Here is a 17,198-nt window from a genome sequence, read left to right on the forward strand (position 1 = left end):
AAATATGAATAATTGATTATTTATATAAATTTTTAATCAGTAATTACATTTTTTATTTTTATAATACTTTCTGAAAAAAAATCATTTACTTCCTCATTTTCCTATAGTGATATAATGAAAATAAGTCGACAAAATTTTTTTTCTATTTTATCTAATAATTTACTATTGCAATTGTTAAACATTAAAAAAACAACAATTTAAAAACCATTAAATTCTATTTTTAACTATAAATCTTTAATTTGCGAGTAGTAAAAAAACTAATAAAAAATGTTTTGCAATATATATTTATAAACGAGCTGAAAATATCATTTTCATTATTATTATTATTATTATTATTATTATTATTATTATTATTATTATTATTATTATTATTATTATTATTATTATTATTATTATTATTATTATTATTATTATTATTATTGTTATTATTATAGTATAGTTTTTGTGGTATTATAAAATAATTATAATATTTAAAAATAATAATATAAATTAATATTAATTCTACCAACTCATAAATTATTATTCGACCTAAAAATAATCAAAAATAAATCCCTCGTACATTGTAAAAATTAATTTAAAATTTAAATTTATATAGAAATAATCACCTAGTTTTCCATAATTATATATGTAATCGCACATAAGACCTAAATACTAAATCTAAAAATATAAAAGCAAAAAAGAAAATACTATAAATATCGAAATATAAAAAATAATTTTCTCAGTAGTCTCTTAACTTTTGTCAAAAAAAAAAAAAAAAAAAAAAAAAAAAAAAATGGATCGTTGGAATAATAAAATTGCAGTGGTAACTGGCGCAAGTTCTGGAATTGGTGAAGCCCTTGCAAAGGCTTTAATGAAAAAAAATATTAAAGTCGTTGGTTTAGCGAGGAGAATTGAAAAAATGAAAATTAACTTTAATAAAGAACAGGGTGTTTTTTATCCAATAAAATGTGATCTCAGTAAGGAAGATGAAATAATAAATGTATTTCAATGGATTGAGAAAAACTTAAAATCCATTCATATTCTGGTTAATAATGCTGGAATTATATCGGAAAATTTATGCATTGGTATGAAAAAATAAAATTTCTATTCATTTTTATTTCGGTATTTATTTACTTTTATTCATTTTTATTTATTTTTATTTATTTTTTATTTATTTTTATCAAATTTATTTATATTTCAAAGTTTTGCAATTAATTCCTTTTTAAGAAATATTATTAAAAAAAAATTTTATTTAATTATATTTATTTAATAAATAAATAAATAAACAATAGAAGAAAAAAATATAAATAAAAAAATATAATAAATATATATAATATATATTTACTATATTTTTTTTATTTAAAATTTTCTTTGTTTATTTATTTATTTAATAATAAACGGATTTTTTTCAGAGAGCACAACGGAGCATATAAAAAGAACAATTGATGTAAATTTAATTGCCCCCACAATTTGTACCAGGGAGGCTGTGAAAATTATGAGAAAAAATAACGTTGCCGGTCATATTATTAATATAAACAGGTGATTTTTTTTAAAACTAAATAATAAAATTAACTTTACTTGCATTGATTGATAAATTTTTTTCATCTCAATTAAATAAACATTTTTTTTTGGATTTAATTTCATTTTCAACATTAATGACTAATTATGATAATGACTATTTATCTAAAAAGAGAATCATAAAGTAAAAAAAATACTTTGATTTCGATTTTTTTTTGTATAAACAAATTTTTTTTGCTTTTAGTATTTTGGGACAAAATATTTTATTTTTCAACAATACAGCGTTCGATATGTATAGTCCAAGTAAATTTGCCCTTAAGGCCATGAGTCAAGTGGTCGAACTTGAATTAGAACACGTCAAGAATAAAACTAAAATTACGGTAAGTTTTTTTCGTATTAATATTATTTTTTAATATTATTTTATTGTTTATATTATTTTTAAAGTTAATTGATAAATTAATTTATTTATTAACAAATTTGTTTATTCATTTTTTTTTATTTGTTTATTTATTCATTAACTAATTTATTTATTTGTTTATTTATTAATTAATTTATTTATTTAATACAAATAATAATAAATCATAATAAAATTATATTAACATATTTATTATTATTATAAACAATAATGTGGTTTTTCCCCTTCTTTCAAGACAATATATCCAGGTTTAGTGAAAACTGAATTACCACCACAAGAATCTTTTAATGTTCTACCTTATCTTAATGCTGAAGATGTTTGCGACAGTATTATTCATATTTTATCAACTCCACCACATGTACAGGTAAAGTAGAAATTTTTTTTCATTTTACAATTTTTTAATTCTAAAAATTATTTTTAAAAAATTAATAGACAGTAAGAACTTTTTTCTTAGAATGAAACTTAAAAAAAAATTTTTAAATAAATAAAAATAAATAAATAATAAATAAGTAAATTTATTTATAAAATTTATTTTTAATTTACTCATAAAAAAAAAAAATATATTCATTTCCAATGAAATAATAAATGAAATAAATAATTTTCGAATAAACTTTATATTTTTTTTTAGATCAAGGAACTGACGATTGTACCGCTCTCATCGTCCATTTTACTAAGATAATAAATTTACGACAAATACACAAAAAAATTATAAAAATAAAGCAAGAAAATAAAATTTCTTTTTTACTGACAAAAAAAATGTTTTTTTTTAAATAAATGTATTTGGAGATTTCTTTAATCACTATTTTTTTCTTTTTTTTTCTTTATTTATTCCTTCTTTATTTATTTCCTTTTTATTTCCTAACTATTTTTTATTTCATTCCCTTTGATTATTCTTTTATTTTTAAATTTATTAATTATTTTTTTTATCAATCATTAAATTTTTTTTGTTTTTTCTCTTCATCTTTGTTCATTTATTTTATTTATGTATGAATACGACGATTATTATAGTTAATCCTTCTTGCAATTTTCCATTATTTTTTTATTTTTTCGAATTTGTTTTGTCTTTATTTATTAAGACACTTTCTTTTTATTGTATTTATCATTTTATTTATTACTTTATTATTTTATTTATTATTTTATTTTTTTATTTATTAATTCCCTTTTTGCTATGTTACGTATTTGATATCTAAAACATTTGTCAACTTAATATTTCAATCGAAACTAATTTTTATGGTGGCAAAAATCTATTAACTGTGGTAGGATTCGAACTTTGACTTTCGCAGTACGAGTCAAGAGCGCTTACCACTAGACCACCGAGTAATAATATATCGCCCGACCGAAGAAAGAAAGAACAAAGGTAAAAGTGCTTGAAAAATTAATTTTCTTGACCGGAAAAAAAAGTTTTAACGATATTCGAACAGAAAATACTTTTGAAAATTTTGTTTTTTTTATTTGAAACGCATTTTTTTGCCGTGAAATTATTAAGTACAGAATAAATGGATTTTATTCCTAGTTTTAATGTAAATGAGTAAAATAAATAGTAATACAATTTATTTTACTCAAAATATCAATATTCAAAGAATGCAAAATCATCGAAAGTACTTCATTTACTTCTCCACTCATTTTCCCTTGAAAAAAAAAGAAAAAAAAAAGTCTCTATAACTTAAAATGCAACTCATCATCTTTCGTGTTCTTCAATATTGTGCAAATATAACACTTGAAACTCAATGGGCGATATATATGCACTTTGAACGTGAAATGGCAAAAAGCTATTACGTATTACATGTTGTACCTGTTATACAATATATATAATTGAACATTACGCTCTCTTGATGAAAAAAGGAATTTCTTCGCGCAGCAGACGAGAGATAATTCTCAGTTTTCTGTTAACAGTCAAATAACATGGATCGTTGGATTAATAAAGTTGCGGTGATAACTGGCGCCAGTTCTGGCATTGGTGAGGATTTAGCGAGAGAATTGGTGAAGAAAAATGTTAATGTCGTTGGATTGGCGAGAAGAATTGATAATATGCAGAAAATTAAGGAATCGTTAAAAAATGAGAAGGGCTCATTTTATCCAATTAAATGTGATGTCTCTAAGGAGGAGGATATCGTTAAAGCATTTCAATGGATTGAAAAAAATTTAAAAACCGTCGATATTCTCGTTAATAATGCTGGAGTTTATACCTCAGATTTGTGTATTGGTAAATAAAATATTTATTTTTGTATTTACTTTAATTGTAACTAAAAATCTCTGACTAAAAAAATTTTCAACTTTGAATTTTTTAATTCGAAAGTAATTTCAATTTCTTTAGTTCAATTTTTTCTGAGTAGAAAAATTTTCAATTTTGAATTTTTTAATTCAAAAAGTAATTTTACTTTCAATTTCTTTAGTTCAATTTTTTCTGACTAAAAGAATTTTCAATTTCGAATTTTTTAAGTCAAAAGTAATTTTTTTTGTTCAATTTATCCCAAGTAGAAGAATTTTCAATTTCGAATTTTTTAGTTTAAAATAAATTTTAATTTCTTTAGTTCAATTTTTTCTGAGTAGAAGATTTTCAATTTCAAATTTTTTAATGTCAAATTAATTTTAATTTTATTTGGCTCAATTTTTTCTTAGTTTGAAATTATCAATTTTTAAATTGAAAAATGATTTTAGTTTAAAACTAATTTTAGTTTTTAACCAAAAAGTAATTTCAATAATAATGAATAATTTTTTTTCAATTTTCAGAAAGTTCAACAGAGAATATTAAAAAAGTTATTGATGTTAATTTAATTGCCCCCACTGTCTGCACCAAGGAGGCTGTGAAAATAATGAGAAAAAACAATACAGCCGGTCACATTATTAATATTGACAGGTAATTATTTTATTATTATTATTATTTAAATTTATTAAAATTATTTTATTATTATTATCAAACTATTTCTATGACTGTATTTACATTGTAGAATTAAAAGTAGCGTTCGACTTTAAATTTAAATAACGAAACGCCGCGTTTCGGCCCAAGCGCAAGGAGTGGGAGAAATGTGAGTGAGAGAGAAGTCCCGATTCTTCTCTCTCACTCTCATTGCCCCCACTCCTTCACTTGCGTTCTGCGTCTGTGTTTCTTCCTCTATTTAATTTTAAAAAAATTCTTTTCTTACTCTTCTTTAATTTTTTTTAAATCTTCTCTTTACTATTTTGAAAAACTTTTTCCATCTTTTAAAAAAAATGTTTCTAAATTTAAAAATTTGAGTTTAATATTATTATAGTTAAATTCGTTTCTTACAATTTTTTTAAATAGATTATGAAAGTATAACAAAATTTCATAATTTTACTGCTAATTGAAGTGAAAAAAATTTACCATCATAAGTTTATAATTGTACGTTTAAACAGCCTGATAAGAAATTTCTTATTATACTTCCAAATATAAAATGTCATAAGTTGATAAAAAAAGTGAAAAATAATAATAAACGAAAGTGATAATAACTTTTCATAATTGTTAAGGAATTTTTTTTATGCTCATATATTATAAGAGAAAAAAATTCCTTGATTATTCTTTATTTCTCTCAATAAACGATAATAATAAAAAGTTGTAAATTTTTATTCTCAAAAGCGAATTTTTAAAACTTTCAAGTACTCAATTTTTTATGATAATAAATTTTTAAAAATAACCCTTAAAAATATTTTTCCAATCTCTTATTTATTCTTCTAGTATTGATATTAATTTAATAATAATATTAATAATAATAATAATAATAATAATTATTATTATTATATATAATATTATATATTATATAGTAATTATTATTTATTATTACTATTATTTTTTATTAAATTTTTTTAATACAAGTTTATAAATTAATTAATTGTTGTTTTAATAAAAATAAAAATAATATAATAAATAATATAAAATAAATATAACAAATAATAAATAATGTAAAATAAATGAGAAATAATAAATAAGTAATAAAAATAATTATAAATAAATAATACAATAATTATTATTAATTTTAAAAAATTCTGAATGTTAAAACGAACAATAATAAAATATTATTTTCTACAGTGTTGCCGGGCAAGGTGTGAAATTTTACGAAAGTACAGCATTAAATATGTACAGTCCAAGTAAATTTGCCCTAAAGGCTGTCAGTCAAGTTGTTGAATTGGAACTTGAATATGTCAAAAATCACACAAAAGTAACAGTAAGTAAAACAGTAAAGAAATTTAAAAAAAAAATTTTAATTTATTTTTTACATGGGACATTCTACGTGAAATGACCCTTATAAAAAATGTTTTTAATTTATTTTTTCCATGGGTCATTCCACGTGAAATGTCCCTTATAAAAAATTTTAATATTTTCCACTAATTTTTTCTCTTGTTTTTTCCTTTTCTAAAGACTATTTTTCCTGGATTGGTGAAAACTGAAATGCCACCAGAAATTGCTTTCAAACATTTACCCTACGTTGATTCGAAGGATATTACTGACAGTATAATTTACGTTTTATCCACACCACCGCATGTGCAGGTAAACAAATTAATAGTTAACTAATATTTATTGTGTATAGATTAAAAAAAAATTTGTTTTTTAAAACTTTTTCAAAAAATACTCAATAACTATAATAATAATAATAATAATAATAATAATAATAATAATAATAATAATAATAATAATAATAAAAATTATTTTGAGTAAATAATAATAATATAGGGAAAATTTGTTTTCAGATTAAAGAACTAACAATTACACCCGTACCTGGATATATGCGCCAATAAAATGTCGAAAAGAGAATTATTTTTTACAAATTTTTACGCAAAAAAAATTGTTTTTCCTGTCTTCTAATTAATTTTAATAAAAAAAAAAACTTTACCTATTTTGCCAAAAACAGTGAATTGTAAAAAAATGTAAACCTTCAACAAAGGATAATAAAAAAAGTTTGTAATAAAAAAATTCTAGTTTACTATTTCAAATAATTTTTCGCCTTAATTTTAATTTTAATTTTAATGCAAATAAAAAAAATCTATTAGAATTCGAACCTTCGACTTTCGTAGTACGAGTCAAGAGCACTAACCACTTGACCACCGAGTGATAATGTTATCGCACTTTGTCTTATCGAGAGTTGGCGGCATATGCCCATTAAACTTAAAATGCAAAAGCTATTACTATTACATGTTTTACCTGTTGTACAATCTATATAATTGGTCATTATGCTCTCTTAAAAAAAAATTTCTTCGCGCATTTTTTTTAGTTTTCTGGTAACAGTAAAATAACTAACATGGATCGTTGGATTAATAAAGTTGCGGTGATAACTGGCGCCAGTTCTGGCATTGGTGAGGATTTAGCGAGAGAATTGGTGAAGAAAAATGTTAATGTCGTTGGATTGGCGAGAAGAATTGATAATATGGAGAAAATTAAGGAATCGTTAAAAAATGAGAAGGGCTCATTTTATCCAATTAAATGCGATGTCTCTAAGGAGGAGGATATCGTTAAAGCATTTCAATGGATTGAAAAAAATTTAAAAACCGTCGATATTCTTGTTAATAATGCTGGAGTTCATACCGAAGATTTGTGTATTGGTAAATAAAATATTTGTGCACTTAATTATAAATTTCTTCCCTTCAATTTTTCTAATTGAAGAAATTAAAATTAATATTTTAAAAATTAAAAAAGAATTTTTAATTTTGAAAGTAATTTTAATTTTAAATTTCTTCAACACGATCTTTTTTGAATAGAATTTTCAATTTTCCAATGCAAAAGTACTTTTAACTTCTTTTTTTAAATAGTTTCTTACTAGAAGAATGTTAAATTTAGAAATTTTTAATCTCAATTTCTTTAGTTCAATTTTTTCTGACTAAAAGAATTTTTAATTTTTTAAGTGAAAAGTAATTTTTTTGGTTCAATTTATTTCGAGTAGAAGAATTTTCAATTTCGGATTTTTTAATTTAAAAGTAATTTCAATTTCTTTAGTTCAATTTTTTCTGAGAAAAAGAAATTTCAATTTTTTTTTATATTTCAATTTTAAAGTATAATTTCAATTTTAATTTTTTAATTCAAAATATGTAATTTCAATTTTTTTTTGGAATAGAAAAATTTTCAATTTCGAATTTTTTAGTTTAAAACAAATTTTAATTTCTTTGATTCAATTTTTAATGAGTAGAAGAATTTTCAATTTTGCATATTCCAATATCAAATTAATTTTAATCTCTTTGACTCGATTATTTCTTAGTTTGGAATTATTAATTATCAATTTCAGAAAGTTCAACAGAGAACATTAAAAAAGTTATTGATGTTAATTTAATTGCCCCCACTATCTGCACTAAGGAGGCTGTGAAAATAATGAGAAAAAATAATACAGTCGGTCACATTATTAACATTAACAGGTAATTATTATTTTTTTATTATTATCATTTAAAATTATTTTTTTAATATTATTTATTAAAATTATTTTGTTATTCTTTATTATTATTTAAAATTATTTTATTATTATTATTATTATTATTATTATTATTATTTTAAATTATCTTATTATTATTTTCAAAATGTTTCTATGACTGTATTTACATTGTAGAATTAAAAGTAATGTAAACGCCGCGTTTCGGCCCAAGCGCCGGGAGTGGGGACAATGAGAGTGAGAGAGAAGTTCCGATTCTTCTCTCTCACTCTCATTGCCCCCACTCCTTGCGCTTGCGTTTTACGTCTGAGTTTCTTCCTGCATTTAATTCTTTTTTTAAATTCTTTTCTTACTCTTGTTTCAACTTTGTTTTAATTTTTTAAAATCTTTTTTTTTAATCTTTTTTTTTACTATTTTCAAAAACTTTTTCTATCTTTTTAAAATCATTCTTTATTTACTATTAATTTTCTTTAAATGTTTCTTTATGTAATGTTAATTTTCTTTATTTTCGTTTTTAAAACAATTTTTTTTAATAATTACTTTTTAATAATTAGAAAAACTGTATCTTAAAATAAAAAACATTCTGAATTTAAAAATTTGAGTTTAATTTTATTAAAAATTCTATTTTTTCGATTATTCCAAATAGATTATAATATAATATATTTAAATATATAAATATATAAAACCATTGTTCAATAAAGAGGAAAAAAGTTATTGTCAAAGTTTATAATATTATATGTTTAAACAACATGATAAAAAATTTCTATTAATACTTCTAATTACAAAGTGTCATAAGTTGATAAAATAAAGAAAAATAATAGTAACGATTATAAAAAATTATAATATATAACAACAATAATAATTATTATTATTAATATTACTTTTATTATTATTAAATTAATTTTAATACTAAAAAAATAAATAAGAGATTATAATAAAAATAATTATAATTAAATAATAAATAACAGTAATTAATAATAATTTATTATAAATAATAATAATAAAACATTTATTTATTAAATTAAAAAAATTCTGAATATTAAAACGGAAAATAATGAAATATTATTGTTTGCAGTATTTCCGGGCAAAGTGTGGAATTTTTCGAAAGTACAGCAATGCATATGTACAGTCCAAGTAAATTTGCCCTAAAGGCTGTCAGTCAAGTTGTTGAATTGGAACTTGAATATGTCAAAAGTCGCACAAAAGTAACAGTATGTAAACAGTAGAAAATTTTTTTTTTATTTTTTATTCATGGGGCATTTTAGGTGAAACTTTTATTAAAAAATGTTATTTCTTTGGAACAAATTTTTTTCAAGTTTCTCTTGAAAAATAAGAAAACACGTGTTTTTTAATTTTTTTATTGAATAAAATTTGTGAAAATTAGGATTTTTTTAAGTTCTATTTCTTCGGAAGCCGCGAGGATCTGCTTTGAAACAAGTTCCTCGGCTTCTGAAATAGTTGAACTTAAAAAAATCACCAATTCCACAAATTTTATTCAATAAAAAAATGAAAAAATACGTGTTTTCTTATTTTTCATGACCAATACGAAAAAAATTGTTGCAAAGAAAAAAATTTTTTAATGGAAATTTTCACCTGGGATGCCCCTTATGAAAAATTTTATATATAACTTTTTCTCTTGTTTCTTTCTTTTAAAGTCTATTTTTCCTGGAATGGTGAAAACTGAAATGCCACCAGAAATTGCTTTCAAAAATTCTCCCTACCTTGATTCGAAGGATATTACTGACAGTATAATTTACGTTTTATCCACACCCCCGCATGTGCAGGTAAACAAATTAATAGTTAACTAATATTTATTTTTTAGATTAAAAAAAAATTTTTTTTTTAAATATTATTTAATAATTATTATAAAAATAATAATAATATTTTTTCAGATTAAAGAACTAACAATTACATCTGTACCTGGATATTTGCGCCAATAAAATGTAGAAAAAAAAAAATTTATTTTTCTGTTTTCTAATTAATTTTAATAAAAAAAAAACTTTATTTATTTAGCCAAAAAAATAGTGAATTGTAAAAAAATAAAAATGTTGAAGGTTCAACCAAGGATAATAAAAAAAAATTTGCAGTAAAAAAATTTCTAGTTTACCATTTCTAATGATTGTTCACCTTAATTTTAATTTTAATGTAAATAAAAATCTTTCTTTCTAAAATTATTTTCTTTTTATTACTTTTTTTCTTTCTGATTGGTTCGAAGGTGAAAATGTCAGGGAATAATTTTTCTCCCACGACCAAATATACTGTCTATATAGAATATAAAAGTCGCACAGTTTGTTTCTGACTTTAAATAAAGATGGAACGTTGGATTAATAAAGTGGCGGTGATAACTGGTGCTAGTTCTGGTATTGGTGCAACAATTGTTAAAGCACTTGTGAAAAAAAATGTCAAAGTCGTTGGATTGGCGAGACGTTTGGAGAATATGGAAAAAATTAAAAATGACCTCAATAATGATAAGAGAGATTTATTTTTTCCAATAAAATGCGATGTCTCGAAGGAAGAGGATATTTTAAATTCTTTCAAGTGGATTGAAGAAAATTTAAAGTCTGTCGATATTCTTGTTAATAATGCTGCCCTTGGGACAAAATATTTATGCATTGGTAACAAAATTTATTTTTTATTAATTAAAAATTGAAAAATTGAACAATTATTTATTAGACAATTGTTATTAATAATTTATTGAATTTTATTTTTATAAGAAATGTTTAATTATTCACTATTAATATTATTTATCAGTAAATAAAAAGTTAATATTTCTTAATAAATTAATTTCACTAAATGATTTTAAAAAAAAAATATTTTACTTTTAGAAAGTTCGACAGAAAATATAAGAAACGTCGTCGACTTAAATTTAATTGGTCCAACTATTTGCATTAGGGAAACTATAAGAATTATGAAGGAGAAAAATTCACCTGGTCATATTTTCAATATCGCCAGGTATTTAGTTAATAAAATTAATTAATTAATAATAATAATAATTCTTATTATAATAATAAATTAATTTAATTAAATTTATATTTTTTTTAAATTTTATATTTCAGTAATTTTTTAAATAACAAACATAAACTTTTTTCAATCATTCAAAATTCAATTTTAGTTATTATTATTTTAGTTATTATTTTTACTATTTATTATGTTTATAATTAAATAATAATAATAATAATAAATTAAATAATTATTAAAAATGAAAATATTTTCATTTATTAAAACCAATTTTTTTGAACGTATTTTTAATTTTTTTTTTGTTCACAAACATTTAATTTGTTTCTATTTATAAAATAGTATTCTGGGACAAAATATCCAAATATTTCATGGTATAACATTCAATCTTTATGGACCAACGAAATTTGCGCTAAAAGCAATTAGCGATGTTATTGAACTCGAATTGGAGAGTATAAAAAGTCCCATAAAAGTAACGGTTAGTTTTTTTTGTTTTTTAATTTTTTTCGTTATTTTTTTTTCCTTTTTCCTTCTTTTTGGGGTAATGAAAATAAATTTTTCCAGACAATTTATCCTGGCTTGGTGAAAACTGAAATGCCACCGCCGATAGCGTTTAAAGTATTTCCGTACCTCGATGCCGATGATATTTCAGATGCTGTTTTGTACGCTTTATCTACCCCTCCCCACGTGCAGGTAAAAAAAATTTTTTCTATTTTATTATAACAAATATTTTTCTTTTCTTTTTCTATTTTACTAATTTTATTAACTAAATTTGACTATTTTTTTGTTTTTATTTATTTTTCTTTACTAATTTTAATAATTAAATTTGACTACTTGTTTTGTTCTTATTTATTTTTTTTTACTAATTTTATTAATTAAATTTTACTAATTTTTCGTATTTATTTATTTTTTTTACTAATTTCTTTATTTTTATATTTATTCTTTTACTAACTTTTTAAATTTTTATTTATTTATGTTTTTTTACTAATTTTTTTACTAATAGTAATTTTTACTTCATTTATTTGAGACTAATTAGTAAAATTTTTAAAATAGTAAAATTCTTCTCAGGAATTAAATTATTTCTAAAAATTTTACTCTTATATTTACTTTTTACTTATATAAATAAATGAAAAAATGAAATATAAAATTAATTTCTATTTTTTATTATTAAAAATTAATTACAATATCTATTTTAATTATTCAATTAGCAATAAATTAATTATAAACTGTTTTTTGTTTTCAAGATTAAGGAACTGACAATCACACCACTTCAAACCTATCAACGAGAAGAGAATGAACAATGAATCAAAAAATAAATTTTTAATTGTTTTCAGTTTTCACCTAATTTTTAGTAAATATTATATTTATCCTAGTAATTATTCATTATTAAAAAGAAATAAAAATTATTTATATTTAGTAAAGTATTACCTTTTACTAATTAATTTCATTATTTTATATGACATTTTAATAATAACAATAATAATAATAATAAATTAAATAATTATTAAAAAATTAAAATATTTTCTTTTATTTGGAATAATAAAATAATAATAATATTATATTTATTTTTATTATTATTTTATTATATTTTAACAAATTGTAAATTAAATTTAATAAATTATTTATAATTTATAAAATACAGTGAGCTATTATTTTGAAAATAAAGAAAATAAAATTTAAAACTTATTCTAATTTTTTTAATTTTGTCTAACTTTGTTAGACATAATAAGTATTCTAAGAATAATATTATAATAAAATAACGAATGAAGTCAATTATCAATCAGTGACCTTCTGTATTACAACATTGTTCATCCATTTTTATAATAGTGCAGATTTGCAATGCAGTTGAATATTACATTTCAAGAAGAAAATTAAAAAAAAATGTATGCACAAAGTCTTGAATTGTTTCATTATTTATTTATTCATTAAATAAAATTAAAAAATTGTATCACAGTCTTTACTGTAAAAAAAATTAAATATAAAAAGAAATTTTTGCCGAAATATTTCTTTTTATTAATTAAAATTAAAATTAAAAATTTTATCACAATTTTTATTGTAAAGAAAAATTAAATTATTCTCACAATAACATTTTTTAACTGAAAAAAAAATTTGTTAAGAAAATGGTTGAATTTCTCCACTTGAGAACGCCAAGGTCATCACTAGATGGCGTCTAGCCATCTAGTGGTGACCTTGGCGTTCTCAGGTGGAGAATAGCTTCTCCATATTGAATCTCAATTTCTTTGTAATTTCCCAATTAAGATAAATTAATATAAATTAATATTTATCTTCAGTCTTTGAATTAATTTTTTTATTTTATTATCAAGAAATTCTAAGTAAAGGAGAAATGAAAAATTCAAAAAAACCTTTTTTTCGAAAAAAATAAATAAATCCAAAATATCAAGAAAAAAAAAATAGTTTCGAAAAATAAATTTTTAGACGTAAAATGAAGCAGTAGATAAAACTTTTTGCAACAATTATCGAGAGAGAAAATTCTGAAGTAATATTTATATAATAATAATCTGAGCGAGAGTGAATGGAATTATTCTTTAGTTATTTAGCACATAATTATATGTATACATTTCTCTATGGAAATGCTAGAGCCCGGGAGATAAGTTTTCAGTCTATTTTCCACAATTGCGCGAGATGGATGCATGGACTGATAAAGTTGCACTGGTGACTGGTGCAAGTGCGGGAATAGGTCAAGAAATTACTCGACTATTAATTGAGGCTGGCGTCAATGTCGTGGGATTGGCGCGTAATATCGATAAAATGCGTCAATTTCAAACGAAAGAATTAAAGGACAAAATTGGCAAATTCTATCCACTTGAATGCGATTTAACAAATGAAAATGATATTTTACGTGCATTCAAGTGGATTGAAATTAATTTACCGGGCGTCGACATTCTTATCAATAATGCAGCTGTTCTAATTAATGGAATGATAATAGGTAATAGTAGAAATAATTTTTTATTGAGAATTTAATTATATTCATTGTAATTGCAATTCATTTTCATTATTATTAATTTTAATTGTAATTAAATTAAATTTAATTTAATTAAAATTAACTGAATTATAATTAATCTTTCCTTATAATTCATCGAATTATAATTAGTTGTGGTTATAATTTACGAAATTAAAAATAATCCCTATTATAATTAATTATAATTTACATAATTAAAATTATTTTTTATTATAATTAATGAAATTACAAATAATCTCTACTACAATTAATTATAATTAACAAAATAATATTCATAATTATTAATTGAACATAAAAACATTTGAAATAAAATTGAAAAATCTCGTAGGCACGGAGGATCGAACCCTAGACCTTGAAGACGCAAACCGAATACCCATACCGCACAGCCACGCAAGCTCATTTTACAAAATAAAAATAAGTTTGATTATAATTCACTTAATTGCAATTTATTTTTTTTTAAATTCTAATTAACATTAATTGAAATGGACATGAAATAAAATTGAAATTATGATATAATATTAATTAATATTAACATCAATTGTACTCAATATTAATTAATATTAACATTAATTGTACTCAATATTAATTAATAAACATTAATTGCAGTCAATATTGATTAATAATATTAATTGTAATTAATATTAACCGTAATTAACATTCATTATAATCAAAATAAATTTAAAAATTAATTAAAATTAGTTAATTAATAAATAAATTAACAACATTTAATTAATAAATTAATTACCGTTATTTAGTTAATGAATTAATAAACATTATTTAGTTAATGAATTAATTAATTACTTTTAAAAATATTAATTATAATATAAAGAAAATTGTAATTACGTTAATTACGTTCAAAATAAATTGAAATTAGGTTAATTATTCAATCAAACTAATTATAATTATTTGAATTTATTTAATTAAAATAAAAATTAATTGAACGAAAAATATGAAGTTTATTAACTAAATAATTACAATTATTTTCTAATTATCAATTATTCGAGTTATAATAATTATAATAATTAATGAAAATAAAAATTAATTGTATGAAAAATGAAAAGATTATATTAAAATGAAAAATAAATTGTAAAATAAAAAAAAAATTAAAACAATATGAGAATAATATTAAAAAGGGGAGAAATTAAATTTTATGAGAAATGGAAAATTGAAATAATGAGAAAAAACATTAATGTAATGAAATTTTCAGATGGGAAAACGGAGGATTTCCGAAAAACAATGGAATTAAATGTTATTGCTCCGGCAATTTGCATTAGAGAGGCAGTGAGGTCCATGAGAGAAAGAGGAGTGAAGGGCCATATCATTAATATCAACAGGTAATCGAATTAATTGATCTGAATTGCTCATTGATTGTTGATTGACAAATTGTCCCGTCGATTTTCAATTCAAATGATTTACTATTGTTAATTTTTTTAACAAAAAAAAAAAGAAAGAAAGAAAGAAAAAAACAATAACAAATTTATTGAGTTCAATCATTACGAAATTAATTAAAATATATTTAATACATTTACTTTATACGAAATTGTTATTATAATTTTGCTAAATGGTTAAAATTAATTTTGCTAATTTAGCCAGTTTTCGTAAGTGAAAAAAAATATTCTTTTTTTTTGTTGCTTTTTAGAAAAATGTATTTTTATAATTATTTTTAAATAGTGATTTAAATTAATTATTATTTAAAGATAATTATAAAAAATTATTATATACATAAAACTACTTTAATTAATTATATTATAATAAAAAAAAATTTCTAATAATTTTTTTTTATTATTCATTCTTTAGATTTTTAATTTTTTTAAAAATATTTTTCCCCTTTGTTACTATTTTTCAAAAAAATATTTCTAGTAATTTATTTATTTAACAATTTTTTTTTTCAGTATTTTCGGACACGAAGCAGTTCACGTCCCATCTGTCTATTCGAATCTTTACGCCCCCAGTAAATTTGCTCTGACAGCAATGAGTCAACAGGTGCAGGCTGAGTTAAAGGATATAGAAAGTGGAATTAGACTTACGGTGAAATTTATTATTATTATTACTGCTTGTTATTTTTTATTACTATTATTATCAAAAATAAGAACTCTTAAAAAAATTTATTTTCTATTTTAATTTTAATATATAGTATAGTAAATCATTTTTTATAACTAATAACAATTTTAATTTTAATTTAAAAAAAAATTATATTATTATTATCATTATTCTATTACTATTGTTATTAATAATACATTTATTTATGAATTATTTATAGAATTTGAGTCCAGGTTTGACGAAGACTGACATGTCATCGAAATTATGGTCCCTTCATCCCTACGTTGAGGCTAAAGATATTGCTCAAGGTGTAATTTACGCTTTATCAGTTCCTTCACAAGTTTTGGTGAGATATTTTTTATTGCAAATTCGATTGTTTTTACCAAATTGAATGTAATGTTTCAAAACTAAAAAAAAATCCCGGAGCGCACGCGCAGAATTTCGACTAACGAGAGTCAGGCAAGCACCGGGAGTGGGGATAATGAGAGTGAGAGAGAAGAACCGAAACTTCTCTCTCACTCCCATTGTCCCCACTCTCCGCACCTGCCTCACTCTCATTAGTCGAAATTCTGCGCGTGCGCTCCGCGTTTTTACAAATAAATACCTTACGTACCATGATTATTTATACACCATTTAATTAGGAAAAGAAATAAAATAACTATATATTGTAAATACTCTTTCATTTAAATGTTATATTATTATTCAAACACTTTTTACTTCTAAATTAATTATTTATTTCACAATTTTATTAGAAATTTTGTTAATCTTAATTTTATTGATCCCGATTATTTGTTTTTGAATTTACATATTTATCTGTTTTAGGTAAGACAATTATCGATTACTAATCAAGCGGAGTAACAATTATGTAAAAAATAAATAAAACAATTTTTTCAAAATATATTTCATTTGACTCTTTCAAAAATAGTCAATTTCATTAATATGG

General features: G+C 21.4%; 4 protein-coding genes across 4 annotated transcripts; all 4 read left to right on the forward strand.

Annotated features, from left to right (window-relative positions):
* The first annotated feature begins 732 nt into the window (after window positions 1-732).
* Window positions 733-2,669, forward strand: LOC122511832 (farnesol dehydrogenase-like). The gene is made up of 5 exons (XM_043627337.1): window positions 733-1,064; window positions 1,392-1,518; window positions 1,742-1,877; window positions 2,148-2,276; window positions 2,541-2,669. The coding sequence occupies exons 1-5, from the start codon at window positions 773-775 to the stop codon at window positions 2,589-2,591; spliced, it is 735 nt and encodes a 244-aa protein (XP_043483272.1). The 5' UTR covers window positions 733-772; the 3' UTR covers window positions 2,592-2,669.
* Window positions 2,670-3,719: 1,050 nt separating this feature from the next.
* Window positions 3,720-6,741, forward strand: LOC122511821 (farnesol dehydrogenase-like). The gene is made up of 5 exons (XM_043627317.1): window positions 3,720-4,115; window positions 4,643-4,769; window positions 5,958-6,093; window positions 6,288-6,416; window positions 6,617-6,741. The coding sequence occupies exons 1-5, from the start codon at window positions 3,815-3,817 to the stop codon at window positions 6,662-6,664; spliced, it is 741 nt and encodes a 246-aa protein (XP_043483252.1). The 5' UTR covers window positions 3,720-3,814; the 3' UTR covers window positions 6,665-6,741.
* A 158-nt stretch (window positions 6,742-6,899) lies between these two features.
* On the forward strand, window positions 6,900-17,155 carry LOC122511914. Its single transcript, XM_043627482.1, has 14 exons — window positions 6,900-7,465; window positions 8,143-8,269; window positions 9,356-9,491; window positions 9,936-10,064; window positions 10,173-10,214; window positions 10,592-10,895; window positions 11,106-11,232; window positions 11,578-11,713; window positions 11,800-11,928; window positions 13,834-14,182; window positions 15,423-15,549; window positions 16,108-16,243; window positions 16,476-16,601; window positions 17,078-17,155. The coding sequence occupies exons 1-14, from the start codon at window positions 7,165-7,167 to the stop codon at window positions 17,111-17,113; spliced, it is 2,205 nt and encodes a 734-aa protein (XP_043483417.1). The 5' UTR covers window positions 6,900-7,164; the 3' UTR covers window positions 17,114-17,155.
* On the forward strand, window positions 10,350-12,632 carry LOC122511820 (farnesol dehydrogenase-like). Its single transcript, XM_043627316.1, has 5 exons — window positions 10,350-10,895; window positions 11,106-11,232; window positions 11,578-11,713; window positions 11,800-11,928; window positions 12,480-12,632. Exons 1-5 carry the CDS (start codon window positions 10,592-10,594, stop codon window positions 12,537-12,539), a joined length of 756 nt encoding a protein of 251 aa, XP_043483251.1. The 5' UTR covers window positions 10,350-10,591; the 3' UTR covers window positions 12,540-12,632.
* Window positions 17,156-17,198: the final 43 nt, after the last annotated feature.

Source organism: Leptopilina heterotoma, unplaced genomic scaffold (assembly GCF_015476425.1).
Source record: "Leptopilina heterotoma isolate Lh14 unplaced genomic scaffold, ASM1547642v1 Lhet_90, whole genome shotgun sequence".
In the NCBI taxonomy this organism is placed as follows: domain Eukaryota; kingdom Metazoa; phylum Arthropoda; class Insecta; order Hymenoptera; family Figitidae; genus Leptopilina; species Leptopilina heterotoma.

Excerpts from the sequence above, each read along its gene's own strand:
- LOC122511832 (XM_043627337.1), top strand. The coding sequence starts at position 773 with ATGGATCGTTGGAATAATAAAATTGCAGTGGTAACTGGCGCAAGTTCT. Across the intron at positions 1,065-1,391 it reads ATCGGAAAATTTATGCATTG|AGAGCACAACGGAGCATATA; the intron begins GTATGAAAAAAT and ends GATTTTTTTCAG. Across the intron at positions 2,277-2,540 it reads CAACTCCACCACATGTACAG|ATCAAGGAACTGACGATTGT; the intron begins GTAAAGTAGAAA and ends ATTTTTTTTTAG.
- LOC122511821 (XM_043627317.1), top strand. The coding sequence starts at position 3,815 with ATGGATCGTTGGATTAATAAAGTTGCGGTGATAACTGGCGCCAGTTCT. Across the intron at positions 4,116-4,642 it reads TACCTCAGATTTGTGTATTG|AAAGTTCAACAGAGAATATT; the intron begins GTAAATAAAATA and ends TTCAATTTTCAG. Across the intron at positions 4,770-5,957 it reads CACATTATTAATATTGACAG|TGTTGCCGGGCAAGGTGTGA; the intron begins GTAATTATTTTA and ends TATTTTCTACAG.
- LOC122511914 (XM_043627482.1), top strand. The coding sequence starts at position 7,165 with ATGGATCGTTGGATTAATAAAGTTGCGGTGATAACTGGCGCCAGTTCT. Across the intron at positions 10,215-10,591 it reads CTGTACCTGGATATTTGCGC|ATGGAACGTTGGATTAATAA; the intron begins CAATAAAATGTA and ends CTTTAAATAAAG. Across the intron at positions 11,929-13,833 it reads CTACCCCTCCCCACGTGCAG|AGCCCGGGAGATAAGTTTTC; the intron begins GTAAAAAAAATT and ends TGGAAATGCTAG.
- LOC122511820 (XM_043627316.1), top strand. The coding sequence starts at position 10,592 with ATGGAACGTTGGATTAATAAAGTGGCGGTGATAACTGGTGCTAGTTCT. Across the intron at positions 11,233-11,577 it reads CATATTTTCAATATCGCCAG|TATTCTGGGACAAAATATCC; the intron begins GTATTTAGTTAA and ends TTTATAAAATAG. Across the intron at positions 11,929-12,479 it reads CTACCCCTCCCCACGTGCAG|ATTAAGGAACTGACAATCAC; the intron begins GTAAAAAAAATT and ends TTTGTTTTCAAG.